This window comes from Aulonocara stuartgranti (assembly GCF_965226115.1).
Source record: "Aulonocara stuartgranti genome assembly, chromosome: 18".
Taxonomy (NCBI): Eukaryota; Metazoa; Chordata; class Actinopteri; order Cichliformes; family Cichlidae; genus Aulonocara; species Aulonocara stuartgranti.
The window spans coordinates 21,437,272-21,453,484 of record NC_138954.1 but is presented as its reverse complement, the minus strand read 5'-3'; the positions used below and the strand labels follow the sequence as shown (position 1 = coordinate 21,453,484).

Below are 16,213 nucleotides of genomic sequence, written 5' to 3'. Positions count from 1 at the left end.
TCTTACACACAATTGCGTGTAAGGAGACAAAAGAGCAACTGTCCCTCAGATTGATTGTGTGAATACAGGATGTGATCAGGTGGTGTTGAATAGAATTTAAAATTAAAGCTGGACAGTGGTCTATAAAGATATGGGACATGTGGAAAAATGATATTTTTTAGATTTATCTTGCACAATTTTTGCAGGTAAGTGCATATTAAAGTTACATGTTCCTTGGAAACAACAGGCATGTGTGGGGGTTTGATCAATTATCACTCTTAAATAAACCAGGAGACACGTGTCTACACATCCTTACCTTTCCCTGTCGATAAACATCTGTCTTTCTCTCTGCACCTTCCCATCACCTCCTCCTCCTTCTTTTCCTCATCCACCCATCATCCTCTGTCCCAGTGCTTCTTTTTTTTTTTTTTTTTTTTTTTTTTTTTCTAAATGACATCAGAAACAGCAGTATGCGACATTACGTGATGGCAGAGCTTCAGTTCATCCTTTGTCATTTTTTTTTTTTTTTTTTTTTAATAAATAGGACAGGGGGAATGAATGAGAGAAAGAGGGGGAGAGAAAGAAAGAAAACCAAAGGGGAGAAGAGACGGTGAGAAGGGGGGGGAAGAGAGAGAAGAAAAAAAAAGAACTCCTGGGTCACCTGTATGGAGAAAAAAAACAAACAAACAAAAAAAACAAACAGAGGAGACAGCAAACAACAAAGAGCAACATAATAATAGAGAAAACAATGTTCACATTTTGGACAGAGAGGACAGATGGTTTGAAAGAGGAGTTTGAAAGAAGCCATCTATGTCCACTGTGAGCGACCATCTTTGAACAGAGGCGGGGTTTACGACACCAACTCTCTGCCATCTATAATCCAGTTTTGAGATCCCTTCCCAGACGCCTTAACGCCCACTCACACCCTGGGCCATCTGACCTCAGGAAATCACATGATAGGGTGGGGTTAGGTTTCACAATGAGCTCACCCAAAACCAGGCTGATTGTGACCCACACCCATTTTCACACCTTGGCTCATGTGATTAGTTAGAGGATAATCAGGGGGTCCCTTTGTCCCTGTTTGGGGGGAAACTCCCACTGGGTTTAAATCTGGGACTCTCCACTATTTGACCTTAGAACTGAAGAAGCTTCTCGGATGAGAGATGAAACGTCTTCAAGCAACTCAAAGAAGTCCAGATGCTTTTCTTTGCAAGCTCCTTAGACTAGAGGTAGTAAACTATATTGCAGTTAATATATCTGATCAAACAAATACATAAATACATACAATGAAAAACTACTAGGAAAAAAAAGATAAGCATTTAAAACTATTACAAAGAAGTATAAAGCTAGAAGGCAACAAACAAAATGTCAAAACAGTTAAAGGAATAAAGAGACAGAAAAATCAAGGAGCCAAAGATTCAGGGACCACAATGAGATTTAAAAATAAAATTAATTAAATCAATTATACACAAAATGACCAGAAAAGACAACAAACTGCCATAAGAAACCATAAATTGGGTGATAAGAAGCCAGAAAATTGGAATAATAATATAGAAACATTTCCCAATAAAGCGATTATGAAACTGTAAATAATGATCAAGCAAAATGTGAAGTGACCATAAGAGCATAAGACATGCTGAACAGCCACGGTGTGTAGTGCAGAGTACCCGCAGTGGGTGGCAGTGCACAGCAGCACATGAAGGACTCGCCACATGACCGCTGTGCATCCATGCCATCTAAAAATCACTTTCACTCGCGTACCGATGTGGCCTAAAGCTACATTTGATTATCAAAGTGTTGTATAGCTGCTCAGAAAGTATCGCAGATGTTTCCAGGTAACAGGCCACATATAATAATGTTTCCGCTGCAGATGTAAGGTAAGATTCATATTAGCATCATAATATGGTAATACTATCCTAATACGTTAAAACATTAACCCATATTACCTTATTGTTATGAGGTTACAACCACTTTAAAGTCAGTAAATAAAAATTCAAATGCACAGTTCTTACAATTTTATTGCTAGCAGTTTATCATATTGTCCTCGATATACTGCTGTACTAACTGGCATTGTTTTATTGGCATATGTTGTTTCTACATTTCCCACTATTCCCATTTTCTGGCCTCTTATCACCCAATTAGTCTAATATTGGTTTTTGTCAAACAATTGTGATTCATGATATGACCTTGATATTACTTTAGTAATTAGTAATAACGTCCTCTTTCTGTGTTATTACTGGGCTCCTTCCACCTCATTACCCCCACTATTGCATCATTATTACCAGCCTGTAGTAAAAAGTGCAACTAAACACCATCATCAGAGCTGATGACATCTTGTCTGCACAGAAATACCTGTTCTGATACATGCTTTAAATAAACAGCCTGTGACTTCCTCCTGCTGATGTCACAGGACTTTCATCTGCTATTGTTTAACAATTAGATTGCAGCACAGAACTTCCAAGCTGGAATTTTTCACTGTTACAAACTAGGAAACAAAATAAAAGGAGGAATGCAGCGCCACGTGTTAAATGTGAAAAAAACTCAACAGCACATAACGGGTAATAGTTTAGACTCATTTTATTTAAATGTATGTATAAAATCACAAAAACATATTCATAAATTACGCTTTTTTGCCACAACACTAGATGCAAAAACCAAAATCTGATATTTACAATGTATAAATTAATATTATACAAGCTCTTAGTTTGTTTTCTGTAGCTGGCGTCAGTGGTCTGTTTAAAAACCTCAGATGATCTTCTACATCTGCAGCTGTGAGCTGTGCTGGTGGATCCTCTGCACTTTTTTCCTAAAATGATGATAGATGGAGTTACTTCTCTTGCTGTTTATTAGAAAATCAGAACACTTGCTCTTTATTCTGTTTCTAAAAATCTCACCTTATACGATTGATAGCGTCAATCACCCACTTCAGAGCTGGATTGGCGCATGCTTTCCCCTTCTTTGTGTGGAAACTACATTAAAATAAAGCAATATGTTGATATTTGCACACCCACAGTAAACACAAATTTCTTTCAAGCAGTTTGTTAAAGTAATTGTAATGATGCTCACATGATGGCATTGATGGGACACATCTCTGTGTCAGTCTGGACTGAGTACCCCTTGATGGCTGAATATGGTAATTTGCCTCTCATGTACCCTCGACAGCAGTGAGGATAAGCTGTGAAAGAAGGAAAGACCATTTGTTCATATAACAGAGGACAAAAAATAGTGCTTATGTGTAAATGTGATTAAACAGAAAAAAATTAAAGAAAATAAGACAAGAAGGAAAGAAATACGAACCTGCTGATGTGTTTGCAGTCAGACAAACAGTAAGTGCGATCACCACCACAGCTCGGATTGGCAGCATGTCTTCTTCGTTTGTGTTGGCAGCAGTGACTCTGATGATGAAACTGTCTCGCCTTTTCAGGTGGAGTCAGAGAGGTTGTGCTGGTGATGTGCTGATCACAGCAGCCTCATTTATACCTCAGCTCTTAGCGAACTAGAAAAATCCCAGCATTGAAAGTTAAAAATAAAAACAAAACAAAACAGGTGGAACATGTGGGAGGGACCTATAAATACACATGGATCCATGGATCTGCAGGCTTCTGAAATTGCACTGATTATGGAATGTTGTGATATTTATAGACCAAATATGTGCAGATGCTTACTATTTCACTGATAATATTAGTTTAAAAAAATTCCAGGTATGATTAAATGTCTGTTTCAAAACTATTTAAAGATTAAGTAGGCGAGATCACATTTTCCTTCTTATTCCAGGAAAATGACCGCAGATCCAGCAGCAACAAGCCATACAGGACCTGATGTAAAGTACTCAATAAAAGACAAGCTTATGAAAAGCTCAAGTATGCCTGGGTAAATATACACTAATTTAAAGTTTTTGACTTAAAAGTAACAAACTATATTAAACTCAATATATCTGATTTCATTTTTAGTCTTGCTGAAAACTTTTTAGTTGCATTTTTAAGAACAACACTAAACTACTGAGTTTTACATCAGCAAAGACAAAATTCTGATAAGTAAATGAGACTAAAGGACACAGTTTCTTAATAGTAAAAGTAATACTGACCCTCCAACCATCCAACCCATCATCAAACCAAACAGCTAACAATCCAGCCAGCCAAGCATGTGATAATTCATTCATAGAATGATTGGGATGCATTTCCAGTTCACTTTTTACCTGCAAAGATTATGGCTTTAACCAAACTAGTGTGGTTTAATATTCAGAAGAAACAGTGTTTCAGCTAACCTTCTGCTGTGTCCTCTTCATTTTATTTATTCTACATTAAATAAATGTAGTTTTATCAGCTAAATGTTTGTAAAGGAAGGCTCCATGTGTTGCCACGGTGCAGTGGTTAGTACAGCAGCCAAACAGATGAAAAGTCCCAGGTCGCCAGCTGGGAGCAATACAAGCCAAGCCTCTGAGAATGGGGGAATACATACCACTGAAGCTACAAGTTTATTTTCAACCACACAGGAATATTGGAATTAGATGAACAAGAAAGTCCAGGTTGCTAGAATTCTTGACTAAATGAGGAGCTCTTTTTAAAGTCAGCAACAAAAGTCAAAAGCTGAGAATTTTCAGAAAGGCATTGCATCATGTTGTTCTGATATATCTTAAGGTTTGCCAATGTTTTCTTTTTTAGAGTGAAAAGCAAATCTTTTAATTTTGTGCATAAAGTTGACCTAGTAAATCTTTAGAAAAATGTTTGCACTGCCACAGTTTTTTCATTACTTTATTTTTGAGCCGGGTGTGTGTAATAGTGAACTTATAATGCATAGAATCCCTGCAGTGTGTCCCCTCAGTGTACCAGCAGCCCCACTTGATCATATCCACGTCACTGTGTTGTGATAAAGTGAGTAATTGTTAAAAAGTCAAACAGGATAGCAGATGAAGCATGATTACCTTCTAAAAATGAATGTTATTCACATAATTTTGTGGTGCAATGTTAAATAATATTATTAAAGTGTAAAGCAACAATGTTAAAGTACTTGAGGGAGGAAATTTGCCCAAATTGAAACCGAGCTCCCTCGGCACACAGCTGCAGCAGCTTTCCTTTCTCCAAGTTTCATGAGTACATAATGTAGCTAGTCTGTGTTTTTAAATATAATGCAAAAGTGAAATGTACAGGAATGCAGCAAAGATGGTCACAGGAAGCTGAACCAGCCAAGCAGAGTGTGTAGGTGCAGCTCTGTCTGAGGACCTGGACTTCCCCTATTGTAGACTCCTCCCTGTTCTCTGGCAGCTCTGTGGTTCTGGCAGGGCCGCCGGAAAATTTCACCTGTCTTTGCCCGCAGGTAGGACTGTGGAAATGTCTCAGCAACTTCCTTGTTGGTTATCTGCCATTAATCAGGTGTTGTTGTCAAGGTCATGTGAATTAACATTTTCTGTTCGAAAGTACAGACAAGTTTTTTTTATGGTTTTTAAAGTTGAATGGGGTAAAGTTGAATGGCTTATATTGTTAAGCACTTTGTGCAGCATCGGCTGTTTGAAATGTGCTATATAAATAAATTTGACCTTGACCTTGACCTATTAACACTAAAGTGGACAGAAAACAGGCAGTTATGCATTTTGCAGCTCTTATTTAAGCCTTCTAAGCCTTCCACTTCATCATAGCTGATGAAATACCTGCTCTACTACATGCTTTACATAAGCAGCTCCCACAACTTCCTCCTTTGAGAAGTTTCGTCAGTTATTGTTTAGCTGTTTTCTAGGTTTCATGTTATGACACAAATGTCTAGAGCTGGAACTCTGGAAAGATTAAAGGAGGAATGCAGTGTCACGTGTTTAGTGTGAAAAAATTCAACAGCGCATACGTGCTAATAGTTTTAGACCCACAAGAGGTACTCATTTTATTTCAATGTATGTATAAAACCACAAAAACAATTGCATAAATTACTCTTATTTAACACAACAGTACATGCACAAAACCAAAATGTTACAATTACAAAGTATAAATTAATATTATAGACCTCTTAAAACTGAGCTAATATGTCCATTGTATGACAACATCTTTCTTATTTACAGCAGGCTCCACATGATGGAGTTCACTGGACTATAAAACAGTTGCTGGATGCAAAGATCTCATAAAAAACTTGGTTTTCTGTAGCTGGCATCAGTGGTCTCTTTAAAAAGCTCCAATGATCTTCTATTTCTGCAGCTGTGAGCTGCGCTGGTGGATCTTCTGCGCTTTTTTCCTAAAATGATGATAGATGGAGTTACTTCTCTTGCTGTTTATTAGAAAATCAAAACATTTGCTCTTTATTCTGTTTCTAAAGATCTCACCTTATGCGATCAATAGCGTCAATCACCCACTTCAGAGCTGGATTGGCGCACGCTTTCCCCTTCTTTGTGTGGAAACTACATTAAAATAAAACGATATGTTGATATTTGCACACCCACAGTGAACACTAGTTTCTTTAAAGCAGTTTGTTAAAGTAATTGTAATGATGCTCACATGATGGCATTGATGGGACACATCTCTGTGACAGTCTGGACTGAGTACCCCTTGATGGCTGAATATGGTAATTTGCCTCTCATGTACCTTCGACAGCAGTCAGGATAAGCTGTGAAAGAAGGAAAGACAATTTGTGACTAAACAAGAAACAAATCATAGAAAGGCAAGAAAGGACAAGAAAGCAACAAATACGAACCTGCTGATGTGTTTGCAGTCAGACAAACAGTAAGTGCGATCACCACCACAGCTCGGATTGGCAGCATGTCTTCTTCGTTTGTGTTGGCAGCAGTGACTCTGATGATGAAACTGTCTCGCCTTTTCAGGTGGAGTCAGAGAGGTTGTGCTGGTAAAACTGTTAATCTCAGCAGCCTCATTTATACCTCAGCTCTAAGCGCATCAAGACATGTGACATCATCACAAAAAGTCCCAGCAGAGGCACAAGTAGGAGGGGCGTATGAATCCACATGGATCCACACAACGGCAGTGTTTGGAAACATTTGTTTTGATTATGGAAATTTATGGAACAACTTTTATTTAACACTTTTCCAGTCTTACAGTGTTTATGCACATACACACACCTGTCACAAAAAGGTAGTGTGATTACTTATTAACTGTGTAAAAACGTGTAACTTTTGGGAGGAATTGATTTCAAACCAGCTCAGTAGGAAGCAAGGAATTATAATTATGGGCAATTTAAAAGAAAAACATTGCATCATACATGTTAATTGTTGCATTAACACACCCTGACCGGACAAAGACTCCTGTAGAGGCAGCAGTGCAATGTGGGAAATTTTATAAGGCGTTGCTCCTTTTTGTGACTCTCAGCATTGACATCACAAAAGCGTCATTCTTAAATTAGGGAAATGTCACTGGTTTAAACATAGCTACAACCATTGATTTTTACTGGTCATAATCCAAAAGGCTGAGACAAAAATTCAATTATAAACCTGTCACTATTTTATTACCCAAGTGTGATATTTTATATATGGTATTTGTATTCAAATATCAGAATCAGAATCAGAATCAGAATACTTTATTGATCCCTGGGGGAAATTATTTTTTGTTACAGTGCTCCATTTTAAACCAACATTAAGACAAGACAGACAATACACTAACTAAGAATAGTACAATATATACATATATATACATACATACATACATAAGTCACTCAAGGACATACATACAAGGACACATTAGTGTCTGTTTTAATAAAACAAACAATGTGGTGTAAGATGTATCAGTGTTTCGCATATTTGTTCATAAAAAGAACATCTTTGTTTCTCCTTTGTGGTGTTTCCATCTTTATCTTTTGTTAGGAAAAAGAAGAAGGAACACGCTTGGGTTGCTCAGCCTCTGCTAAATACAACTGGAGAGCAAACAGAAGTATAGCCGAACTGTTTCATTCAAAGACACTGGAAGTATAAACTATTACACTTCCCACTGTTGCATATGTATTTTATTTATTCCCACTTAGATGGGAATGTGATTTGTGAGCCTTAACTGTGTTTAATGTTAAATTAAACAGTTACATTGTGTGGGAGTATGTGCTTAAGTTTCCTTTCAGCATATTTTTGAGCATTCAGTACCTTTGAGGTTTTACTGAAGAATATTCTGGACTTGACATTGTATTTTTCGCTGTTTTGGATTGTTGCAAAAAAAAATGTACATTGATCAAGTAAAAGGATGTAACTCATCATTAGTAACTCATCAGTAACTCACCCCCGACCCAGAGTGGTAATTCCACCCTTTTCTGGCTGATGACTATGACCTCAGACTTGGAGGTGCTGATGAACCACATCATCTGCAAAAAGCAGATACGAGATTCTGAGAACAAAGTGGAAGCCTTTTGCCACTTGACTACTGCTATAAATTCTGTCCATAAAATTTATGATCAGAATCAGCCCTGATGGAGTCCAACACCCACCAGCAAACTTATTTGCCGGCTATGCAGACCAAGGTCTTGCAATAGAAGTATAAGGACTGATCGGGTCTTAGATGCCCCATACTCCCAGAGCAACTCCCACAGGACACTCTGTGGACACGGTCAAATGTGCTTTTGAGACTGAGATCACTACAATCACTCTAGATCTCTAATATTTATTCTATTCTTTATCATTGTATCATCATAAATACAAAAGATAATAAAAACTAAACTGAAACTAGCAAACCCACTCTGTCTGTGTGAGTGGGTTTGCTTCAGGCCTATCTTTTCCTGTGTTATGACAGATTTTTCTTACCATTGTGTAATTAACTGTTATTTCATATCTGCTACAGGTAGATTTTCTGAATGAGCCTTGCTTTCAAGCAAGGAAAGAGTTTTCATTGGTGGAGATTTGATAGACCAGTGTCCATAAAATTTTATGCTTTTTCCACATCAATGATGTCATCCTGGGCTATGGAACATATGTGTTTTCTATGTGCAGCCAAAAAGAAGAAGAAGAAGAAGAAATAACTGTCTTATAGCAGCCGATTAAACAGAAAATACAAAAAGGTTTACACCGTAGTAATTCAAAATCTGGCACAACTAGGGGATTAAATATAAAATGAATGCCGGTATTGTAACCCACACGGGAACAAAAGTATAGATGCACGCCTATTAAATGTTTTGGTAGCCTACACCAGGGGTGTCCAACTCCAGGCCTCAAGAGCCGGTGTCCTGCAGGTTTCAGATGTGTCCTTGATCCAACACGGTAGATTTAAATGGCTAAATTACCTCCTCAACATGTCTTGAAGTTCTCCAGGGGCCTGGTAATGAACTAATCATTTGATTCTGGTGTGTTGACCCAGGGTGAGATCTAAAACCTGCAGGGCACCGGCCCTTGAGGCCTGGAGTTGGACACCAATGGCCTACACTTTTGATAGTAATCAAAAAATTTGTGGCAGAGTCAGTGCCAAGAAATTTCCAGCCAGAATGCCCGAAGCTCGTTAAAGGTGACCAAAAATGTTTGGTTAAGCTGCAGCTTACAGCAAGACTTATGCAAAGGCCATATTTTTGATCCTGCATTGATTAGAAAAAATCCAAAATAATTTCAAACTGGGGAACCCAAGTCTTGTTTTTTAAAGTTAACAAAAATGTGTGCTGTACAATCCTTCCAGTAGAATTCAAATTGTGACTGTAATACCTGTTAAATAGAGAATTAAGAGTAAAGGAGGAAGGATACATCATTCAAACAGCACAACACAAAATGCATTTATAAAGATTTTCTCTTACACGCGCGCTGATACTGCATTGTTTACACCAGCAAACCAAAAGAGTCGCTGGCTGCTGGCGGCAAAGCTCACACAGAAAACAACATGACCCACAACACGATAACCAATATGTGTGCAACAGGTTGTATAAAAATGTAAGCGCACGTGTCAGCTGACATTCTAGAAACTAAACGATCATCTACAATTATTCCAACTCACTTGTCTTCATGGTGGGACTGTTTAACCTTTAAGAAAACATCATATCATGTTAACTGTAAACACAGAGAAAAATTTGCAAAGTAGAAAGTAATTTACGCTGTCACAATAAAAAGTGTGGTTTAAAAAACCACAACGAAACCTCCACAGCGAAAACCCAGCAAAAAAAGCATTTCCTTCTGAATTATAATGGACTAAACTGCAGTAAAATACAGGAACTTTAAATGTGTACATGAGCTTATATTTGGGTATTTTTTTGAAAGAACTTTAAAAAGACACATGTTAGCACAAGGTTTTTAAGGTGTTGTTCCTCTTTGTGAATCTCAACATGCACTTAAAATGTAAGATACCTAAAAATAACTAATACAGTGTGTGACATTTAGAAGCATATGGGGATAAGTGTTTGAAGAGGATCAGGTATTTCACCGAAGACCTTCGTGCTCTTGCTGAATGTGGGCGCTACACGTGGGTTGCTTTGAGGTTATACGAAGGTTTTAGGTCAAAGGGGCTTATTTTATACCGAAGACCGATGCAACAAAGGAAAAGCTGTGCATTTGAACCACTGAAATAGGTCACGATCCACGGACTATAAATGCAATTGCTTACTATAAACTTTCCACCAAAACCATCTCATGTCTTGGTTACATATTTCTCATTTCTGGTTATTACACATAAACTACCACAAGTGGCAAGCGGCTCTAGCTTGATACAGAAGAGGAAGTCCACACAAGTGTATTAGGTGTTGACTGACAAAAGACAAAGACAGAAAAGTCAGTAAATCAGTGCATTTCTGCGTGAGTGAGCAAAGAGTCTGTATCCATCAGGTCAGGCGTCTACCCATTATAACAGCCAAGGCTGTCATGGTCCTCCCGTGCATCGCTGCCATTCTCTCTCTCCTTCTTTATCACTATGAGTGTGTGGATGTGTTTGTGCGTGTGTGCCTAACCATGCTTTGTCTTGCAAGGGTTTGATCCTTCCAGAATTCCCACCTTCCACTCGGGGACACCTGACACAATCAAGCTCACCTGTTTGTCATGTGCTGATCAACCTGCCACTACTTATACTGGGAGAGATCCTTTAGTCTGCGTCTGAGTGTTGAATTAACCATGTTATTGAAACCTGCTCCAGTCTGCAACTCTGCCGCTTGTGTTCCTCTACGATTATTCACCTGTCCCTCTCTTCTGTGGAGAAGTTATCCTGCTGAGAGAAATCTGTGCGAGAGCGAGGGGTGGAGAAAAATTTGTTCCTCTTCACGTGCGATTGGAGCTCAGACCTCATTAATGGATTTTCCTCTACAAAGGACCTTGTAAATCGAGACTGTATGATTCGCGTTCATGAGCACTGCAAATAAACTCATTCAATTATGACAAAGTAACGTGATGGTTACACAAAGTAACACATTATTTGAGTTTGCTTTCATAGGTTATTAACATGGAGAGAAAACAGGGAGTTATGCATTCTGCAGCCCGGATTCCTGGTTATTGCATAGAAACTATCTCAGGTGTGTTTTTAAAAGACAGCAATTGACAGAATATTTACACAGTTACCTTTAAACACATGCTGGGGATGTAAGGTAAGTTTAATTTCATCGTCATAATATAATAAAACTTTTCTAATATATTAAAGCATCAACCAGTATTACCTTATTATTATGAGGTTACTACCACTTTAAATTTAGTATATAAAAATGTACATGCATAGTTATCACTATTTGATTCCTAGCAGTTATATATTCTTATTAATATATTACACTATATATTATAATATTTCTGATTTGCATTGCTTCACAGACATTATTACATCCAGTTTATGACCCCATATAACCCAATTAAATAAACTGCAATTTAATGTTATGCAGTTCAAACCATTATTGCTGTATTACTTAATTATTACATGAATGTTACTTTAATAATTAAGTGGTAGCTGATGACACCATGTCAACAGAAATACCGGTTCCTTCTTCAGCTCCCATGACTTCCTCCTGCTCATGTCACAGGACTCTCACCTGTCATTGTTTAACTATTAGCAGCACAGAACTTCCAAAGCTGGATGTTTTCACCACAGAAAACAACAGCACACAAGCAGATCGGGCACATGTGCTCGTTTTATTTCAGCATTTATATGAAACTATAAAATCCTATCTTACATTTACAAAGAATATAAAATTAAAATATTACACAAGCTTTTAAAACTGAGCTGATATTGCTGTTGTTTAACAACATATTTGTCATTTGCAGCAGGTTCCACGAGACGGACGTCAGTGGAAGATAAAAGAGTGAAGTGTTTCTTTAGCTGGCATCCACCGTGTGCGTAAAAAGCTCAGATGGTCTTCTTTTTCCGCCCCTGTGAGCTGTGCTGGTGGATTTTCAGTGCTTTATTCCTAAAACGATGATAGACGGAGTTACTTCTCTTGCTGTTTATTAGAAAATCAGAACACTTGCTCTTTATTCTGCTTCAAAAAATCTCACCTTATATGATCGACAGCGTCAATCACCCACTTCAGAGCTGGATTGGCGCATGCTTTCCCCTTCTTTGTGTGGAAACTACATTAAAATAAAGCAATATGTAAATATTTTTACACCCACAGTAAACACTAATTTCGTCTCAAGTATTTTTTGATCTTTAAAGCAGTTTGTTAAAATAATTTTAAAGATGCTCACATGATGGCATTGATGGGACACATCTCTGTGTCAGTCTGGACTGAGTACCCCTTGATGATGGAGTCCTGTAACCTGCCTATCATGTACCTTCGACAGCAGTGACGATAAGCTGGGAAGAGTAAAATATAATATCTGTATCTGCCAGATCCCAGTAGTGGCAATGCTGATGTGTAAGCGTATGTGATTAAGGGAGAAAAGACAAAGAAACAAAAGAAACAAAGACAAGTACATACCAGCAAATGTGCTTGCAGGCAGACAAACAGTAAGTGCGATCACCACCACAGCTTTAATTGGCAGCATGTCTTCTGTGTTTGTGGTGGCAGCAGTGATGATGAAGCTATCTCACTGTATCTGGTGGCTCTTCAGGTTGAGTCAGTGAGGCTGTGCTGGTAATGTGCTGATCAAGCAGCTTCATAAATACTTCAGCTCAGCCCAGAGCAGAAGAAGCTACATCATGAAAAAATCCTGCCACTTTCCCCAGTGAAACAAAGAGGAACTGCTTGGATCATTGTTGGATCAAAACAATGGTAGCGTTTGCAATCATTGGTATGATTATGGAATGACAGCATTGTTCAAATTTTACAGTAAAGTTCAGAAAATCTCCTGTGTAACTGTTTTTAACTGTTTTTCTATTTCTGTGTTCTGTATATCATCATATTGGTGTGTTTGTACTGTACAGCACTGATGTTATTATGTTTGAGCAATTCAGTTTAAGTGAATAGTCCATTTTTTTCAAGGCTATTTCTACTCAACGTTCATCCTATGAAGCGTTCCTCATGTTCTAAAAGATCAAATCCAGAGTACTTGTTGGTCTGACCCGAGTCAAACTTAAGTTGGCATAAAAAAATCCTCTGTTTATGGCCTCTCTCGACATAAACAGATGTGTCCAAATTTTAATTATGGCTTCAAAACATGCCATGTTTCTGTGATAACAGGCCATCAGGAGACATAAAATGATAAAAAGAATGTGGGATTATAGATGTGAGCAGATTCTTCAGTGGAGAGAAAAGCAAAGCGGAGAAAATGAGAGATACCGATTTAATTGTACCGCTTCCTCTGACTGATAGGGGACTGCGGCAGGTGTTTTTAACGGGTCTTTTTGTTTTGATCTGTGATACTAACGACATTAACGGTGTCTGCTTTCGACTCAGTCTGCTCTTTTACTTGTTGGATGAATGTGTAAAACGCTTGACTATGGCATCATAAGACTTTAAAAAATACAGAAATAACAGAAATAACATTGTCTGCATATCAATAAGAGAGAGTTTGGGGTTTTGTTTGTTTGGGGATTTTTTGGCACTTTGTTTCCATTTTTTGAGACTGTGTGACTGTCAGTCCATGTATTTCTTATTATATCTATCATGATAAATAGAGAGCATAATAAAATATATCATCTGTAATATGCCCTTATCTCATATCTGCTACATGTAGATTGCTTTTTTCTGAGTGAACCTTGCTTCCAAGCAAGGAAAGTTTGTTTTTTTTATTTGGCGGAGACGTGATGGATGAATGCCCATCGAATTCTGTGCTTTTATATCGACTTAGACTATGGGAAATTTGTGTAAATTACTTTAAAAATGTCCATTTGTGGTGCCGTGTGGCCAAAAAAATGTGGATGCCTTGTTTAAACATTTAAATCACCGCATTTACAATAAGTTAGAATTCTGCATTCTCAGTTTGTGATAATGTAATTAGAATATGATGAGAAATACTTTCTTTATCACAAAAGTTGGGAAGCTACTGTGTTACAGCAGCTGATTAAATAGAAAAAATACAAAAAAGTGATGCAATCAAAGTGTGATGGAAAAAGGAGATTGAATAAATATATATACATATAGTCAAAGTTAAAATTATTTCTGGTGTACACAGCCTAACGATAAAAAATTAAACAGCACACAAGAACAAGTTGTTTTAGACTTGGAACAGGTACTCATTTTATTTGAATGATTAGATGAAACTACAAAACCATTAATAAAACAAATGACTCTTTTTATAAATTATTTTATAAACATATAAAAGCAAAAAATAAGATTTACAAAGACGATAAAGACATAATATGATACAAGCTCTTACAACTGAGCTGAGATATGCATTGCTGAACACCACATTCGCCATTTACAGCAGGCTCTTCAAGCTGGAGTTAACTGGATTTAAAAACAGTGATGCATTGCTGGTTGCTGGCTGCAGGCTGCAGAGCTCACATAGAAAACAGTCTGCTGTAGCTGGCATCCTTAAAAAGCTCAGACGATCCTCTATTTCTGCTACAGTGAGTTGTTCTGGTGGATCTTCTGCGCTTTATTCCTAAAATGATGATAGATGGAGTTACTTCTCTTGCTGTTTGTTTCAAATCAGAACATTTGTTCATTATTTTCTTTCTAAAAATCTCACCTTAAACGATCAACAGCGTCCATCACCCACTTCAGAGCTGGATTGGCGCATGCTTTCCCCTTCTTTGTGTGGAAACTGCATTAAAACAAAGCAATATGTAAATATTTATACACCCACGGTAATCATTGAAGCTGTCTTTAACCTTTAAAATGATTTTAGTGACGCTCACATGATGGCATCAATGGGACACATCTCCTTAATAGTCTGGACTGAGTACCCCTTAATTTCAAGATCTCGTAATCGGCCTGTCATATATCTTCGACAGCAGTAACGATAGCCTGTGAAAAAGGAAAGAAAATATATAATAATAAATAATAGTAATAAATAATTAAAATTAAAGATGAAAAACAGAAAGGCAGCAAGTACATACCGTCAGAACTGTTCGCAGTCAGACAAATAGTGAGTGCGATCACCATCGCCATGGCTTTGATTGTCACCATGTCTTTGTTTCAGTTGACAACAGTGATTCTGATGATAAAGTTGTCTCGCCTATCTTCAAGTGGAGTGAAAGGGGGTGCACTGTTGAGGAGCTTCATTTATACCTCAGCTCTGACCACATCAGTGGTGCTAGACTGTCACGAAAACCCCCCTAATTTTTTTTATTTATAGAACCCAAAATTCTGTCCAACCAAGAGTGGAAACGTTTAAATGGTAAAACCTTACATAAAACCACTACAAGGAAAAAAAAACCCCTTCTAATTAAAAAGTACTTTCTATAAAATAAGCGATCAATTAAACTTGTTACAACTTTGCTTGTATTTAGGGTAGGGCACAATAATTATGCATCATATTATATATTGTATTTATACAAAGAAATTTGTAAAGTACAAAATTATTAAAACTGTCACGTAAAAAAGAGTGTGGTTAAAAAGTATTGCTCGCTGAACTGAATTGAAATAAAAGCAAAATACAGAAGCTTTTTGAAAAAGCTCTTTATATTATTCAGTGCTCATTGTGTCATATGTTGGCCAAATATAAACTAGAAGTTGTAATTATAGGAAAACTGAAAAGAGACATATTAGGTCACACATGTTAGACATGTGACCAGTGTGACCTGCATCAACACACCCTGATAAGACAGAGCCAGCCGTGCAACATGGGACGTTTTATAAAGCGTCATTCCTCTTTGTGACTCTTGACATAAACTTAAAAGAGACATAAAAATAATTATATATATATATTTATAGATAGATATAAAGTATGTGACATTTAGATACAAGTGGAGATAAGAGTTTAAAGAGGATGAAAGCTTCACTGAAGACCTCCGTGCTCTGACTTCACGTGGGCCGCTACAAGTGGGTTGCTTTG

The 16,213-nt window shown here is 37.5% G+C and overlaps 1 protein-coding gene and 1 long non-coding RNA gene across 2 annotated transcripts; both read right to left on the bottom strand.

The window, feature by feature from the left end:
* Positions 1–12,176: 12,176 nt before the first annotated feature.
* Positions 12,177–12,824, bottom strand: ccl20a.3 (chemokine (C-C motif) ligand 20a, duplicate 3; the record flags this gene model as incomplete). Its single annotated transcript, XM_082512075.1, has 4 exons — positions 12,751–12,824; positions 12,518–12,626; positions 12,326–12,400; positions 12,177–12,237 (listed from the first exon to the last, which is right to left on the bottom strand). The coding sequence occupies exons 1-4, from the start codon at positions 12,815–12,817 to the stop codon at positions 12,177–12,179; spliced, it is 312 nt and encodes a 103-aa protein (XP_082368201.1). The 5' UTR covers positions 12,818–12,824.
* Positions 12,825–14,446: 1,622 nt separating this feature from the next.
* LOC309694778 lies at positions 14,447–15,406 on the bottom strand. Its single transcript, XR_014272957.1, has 4 exons — positions 15,276–15,406; positions 15,075–15,183; positions 14,906–14,980; positions 14,447–14,818 (listed from the first exon to the last, which is right to left on the bottom strand). It is a non-coding gene; the product is annotated as an uncharacterized lncRNA (long non-coding RNA).
* Positions 15,407–16,213: the final 807 nt, after the last annotated feature.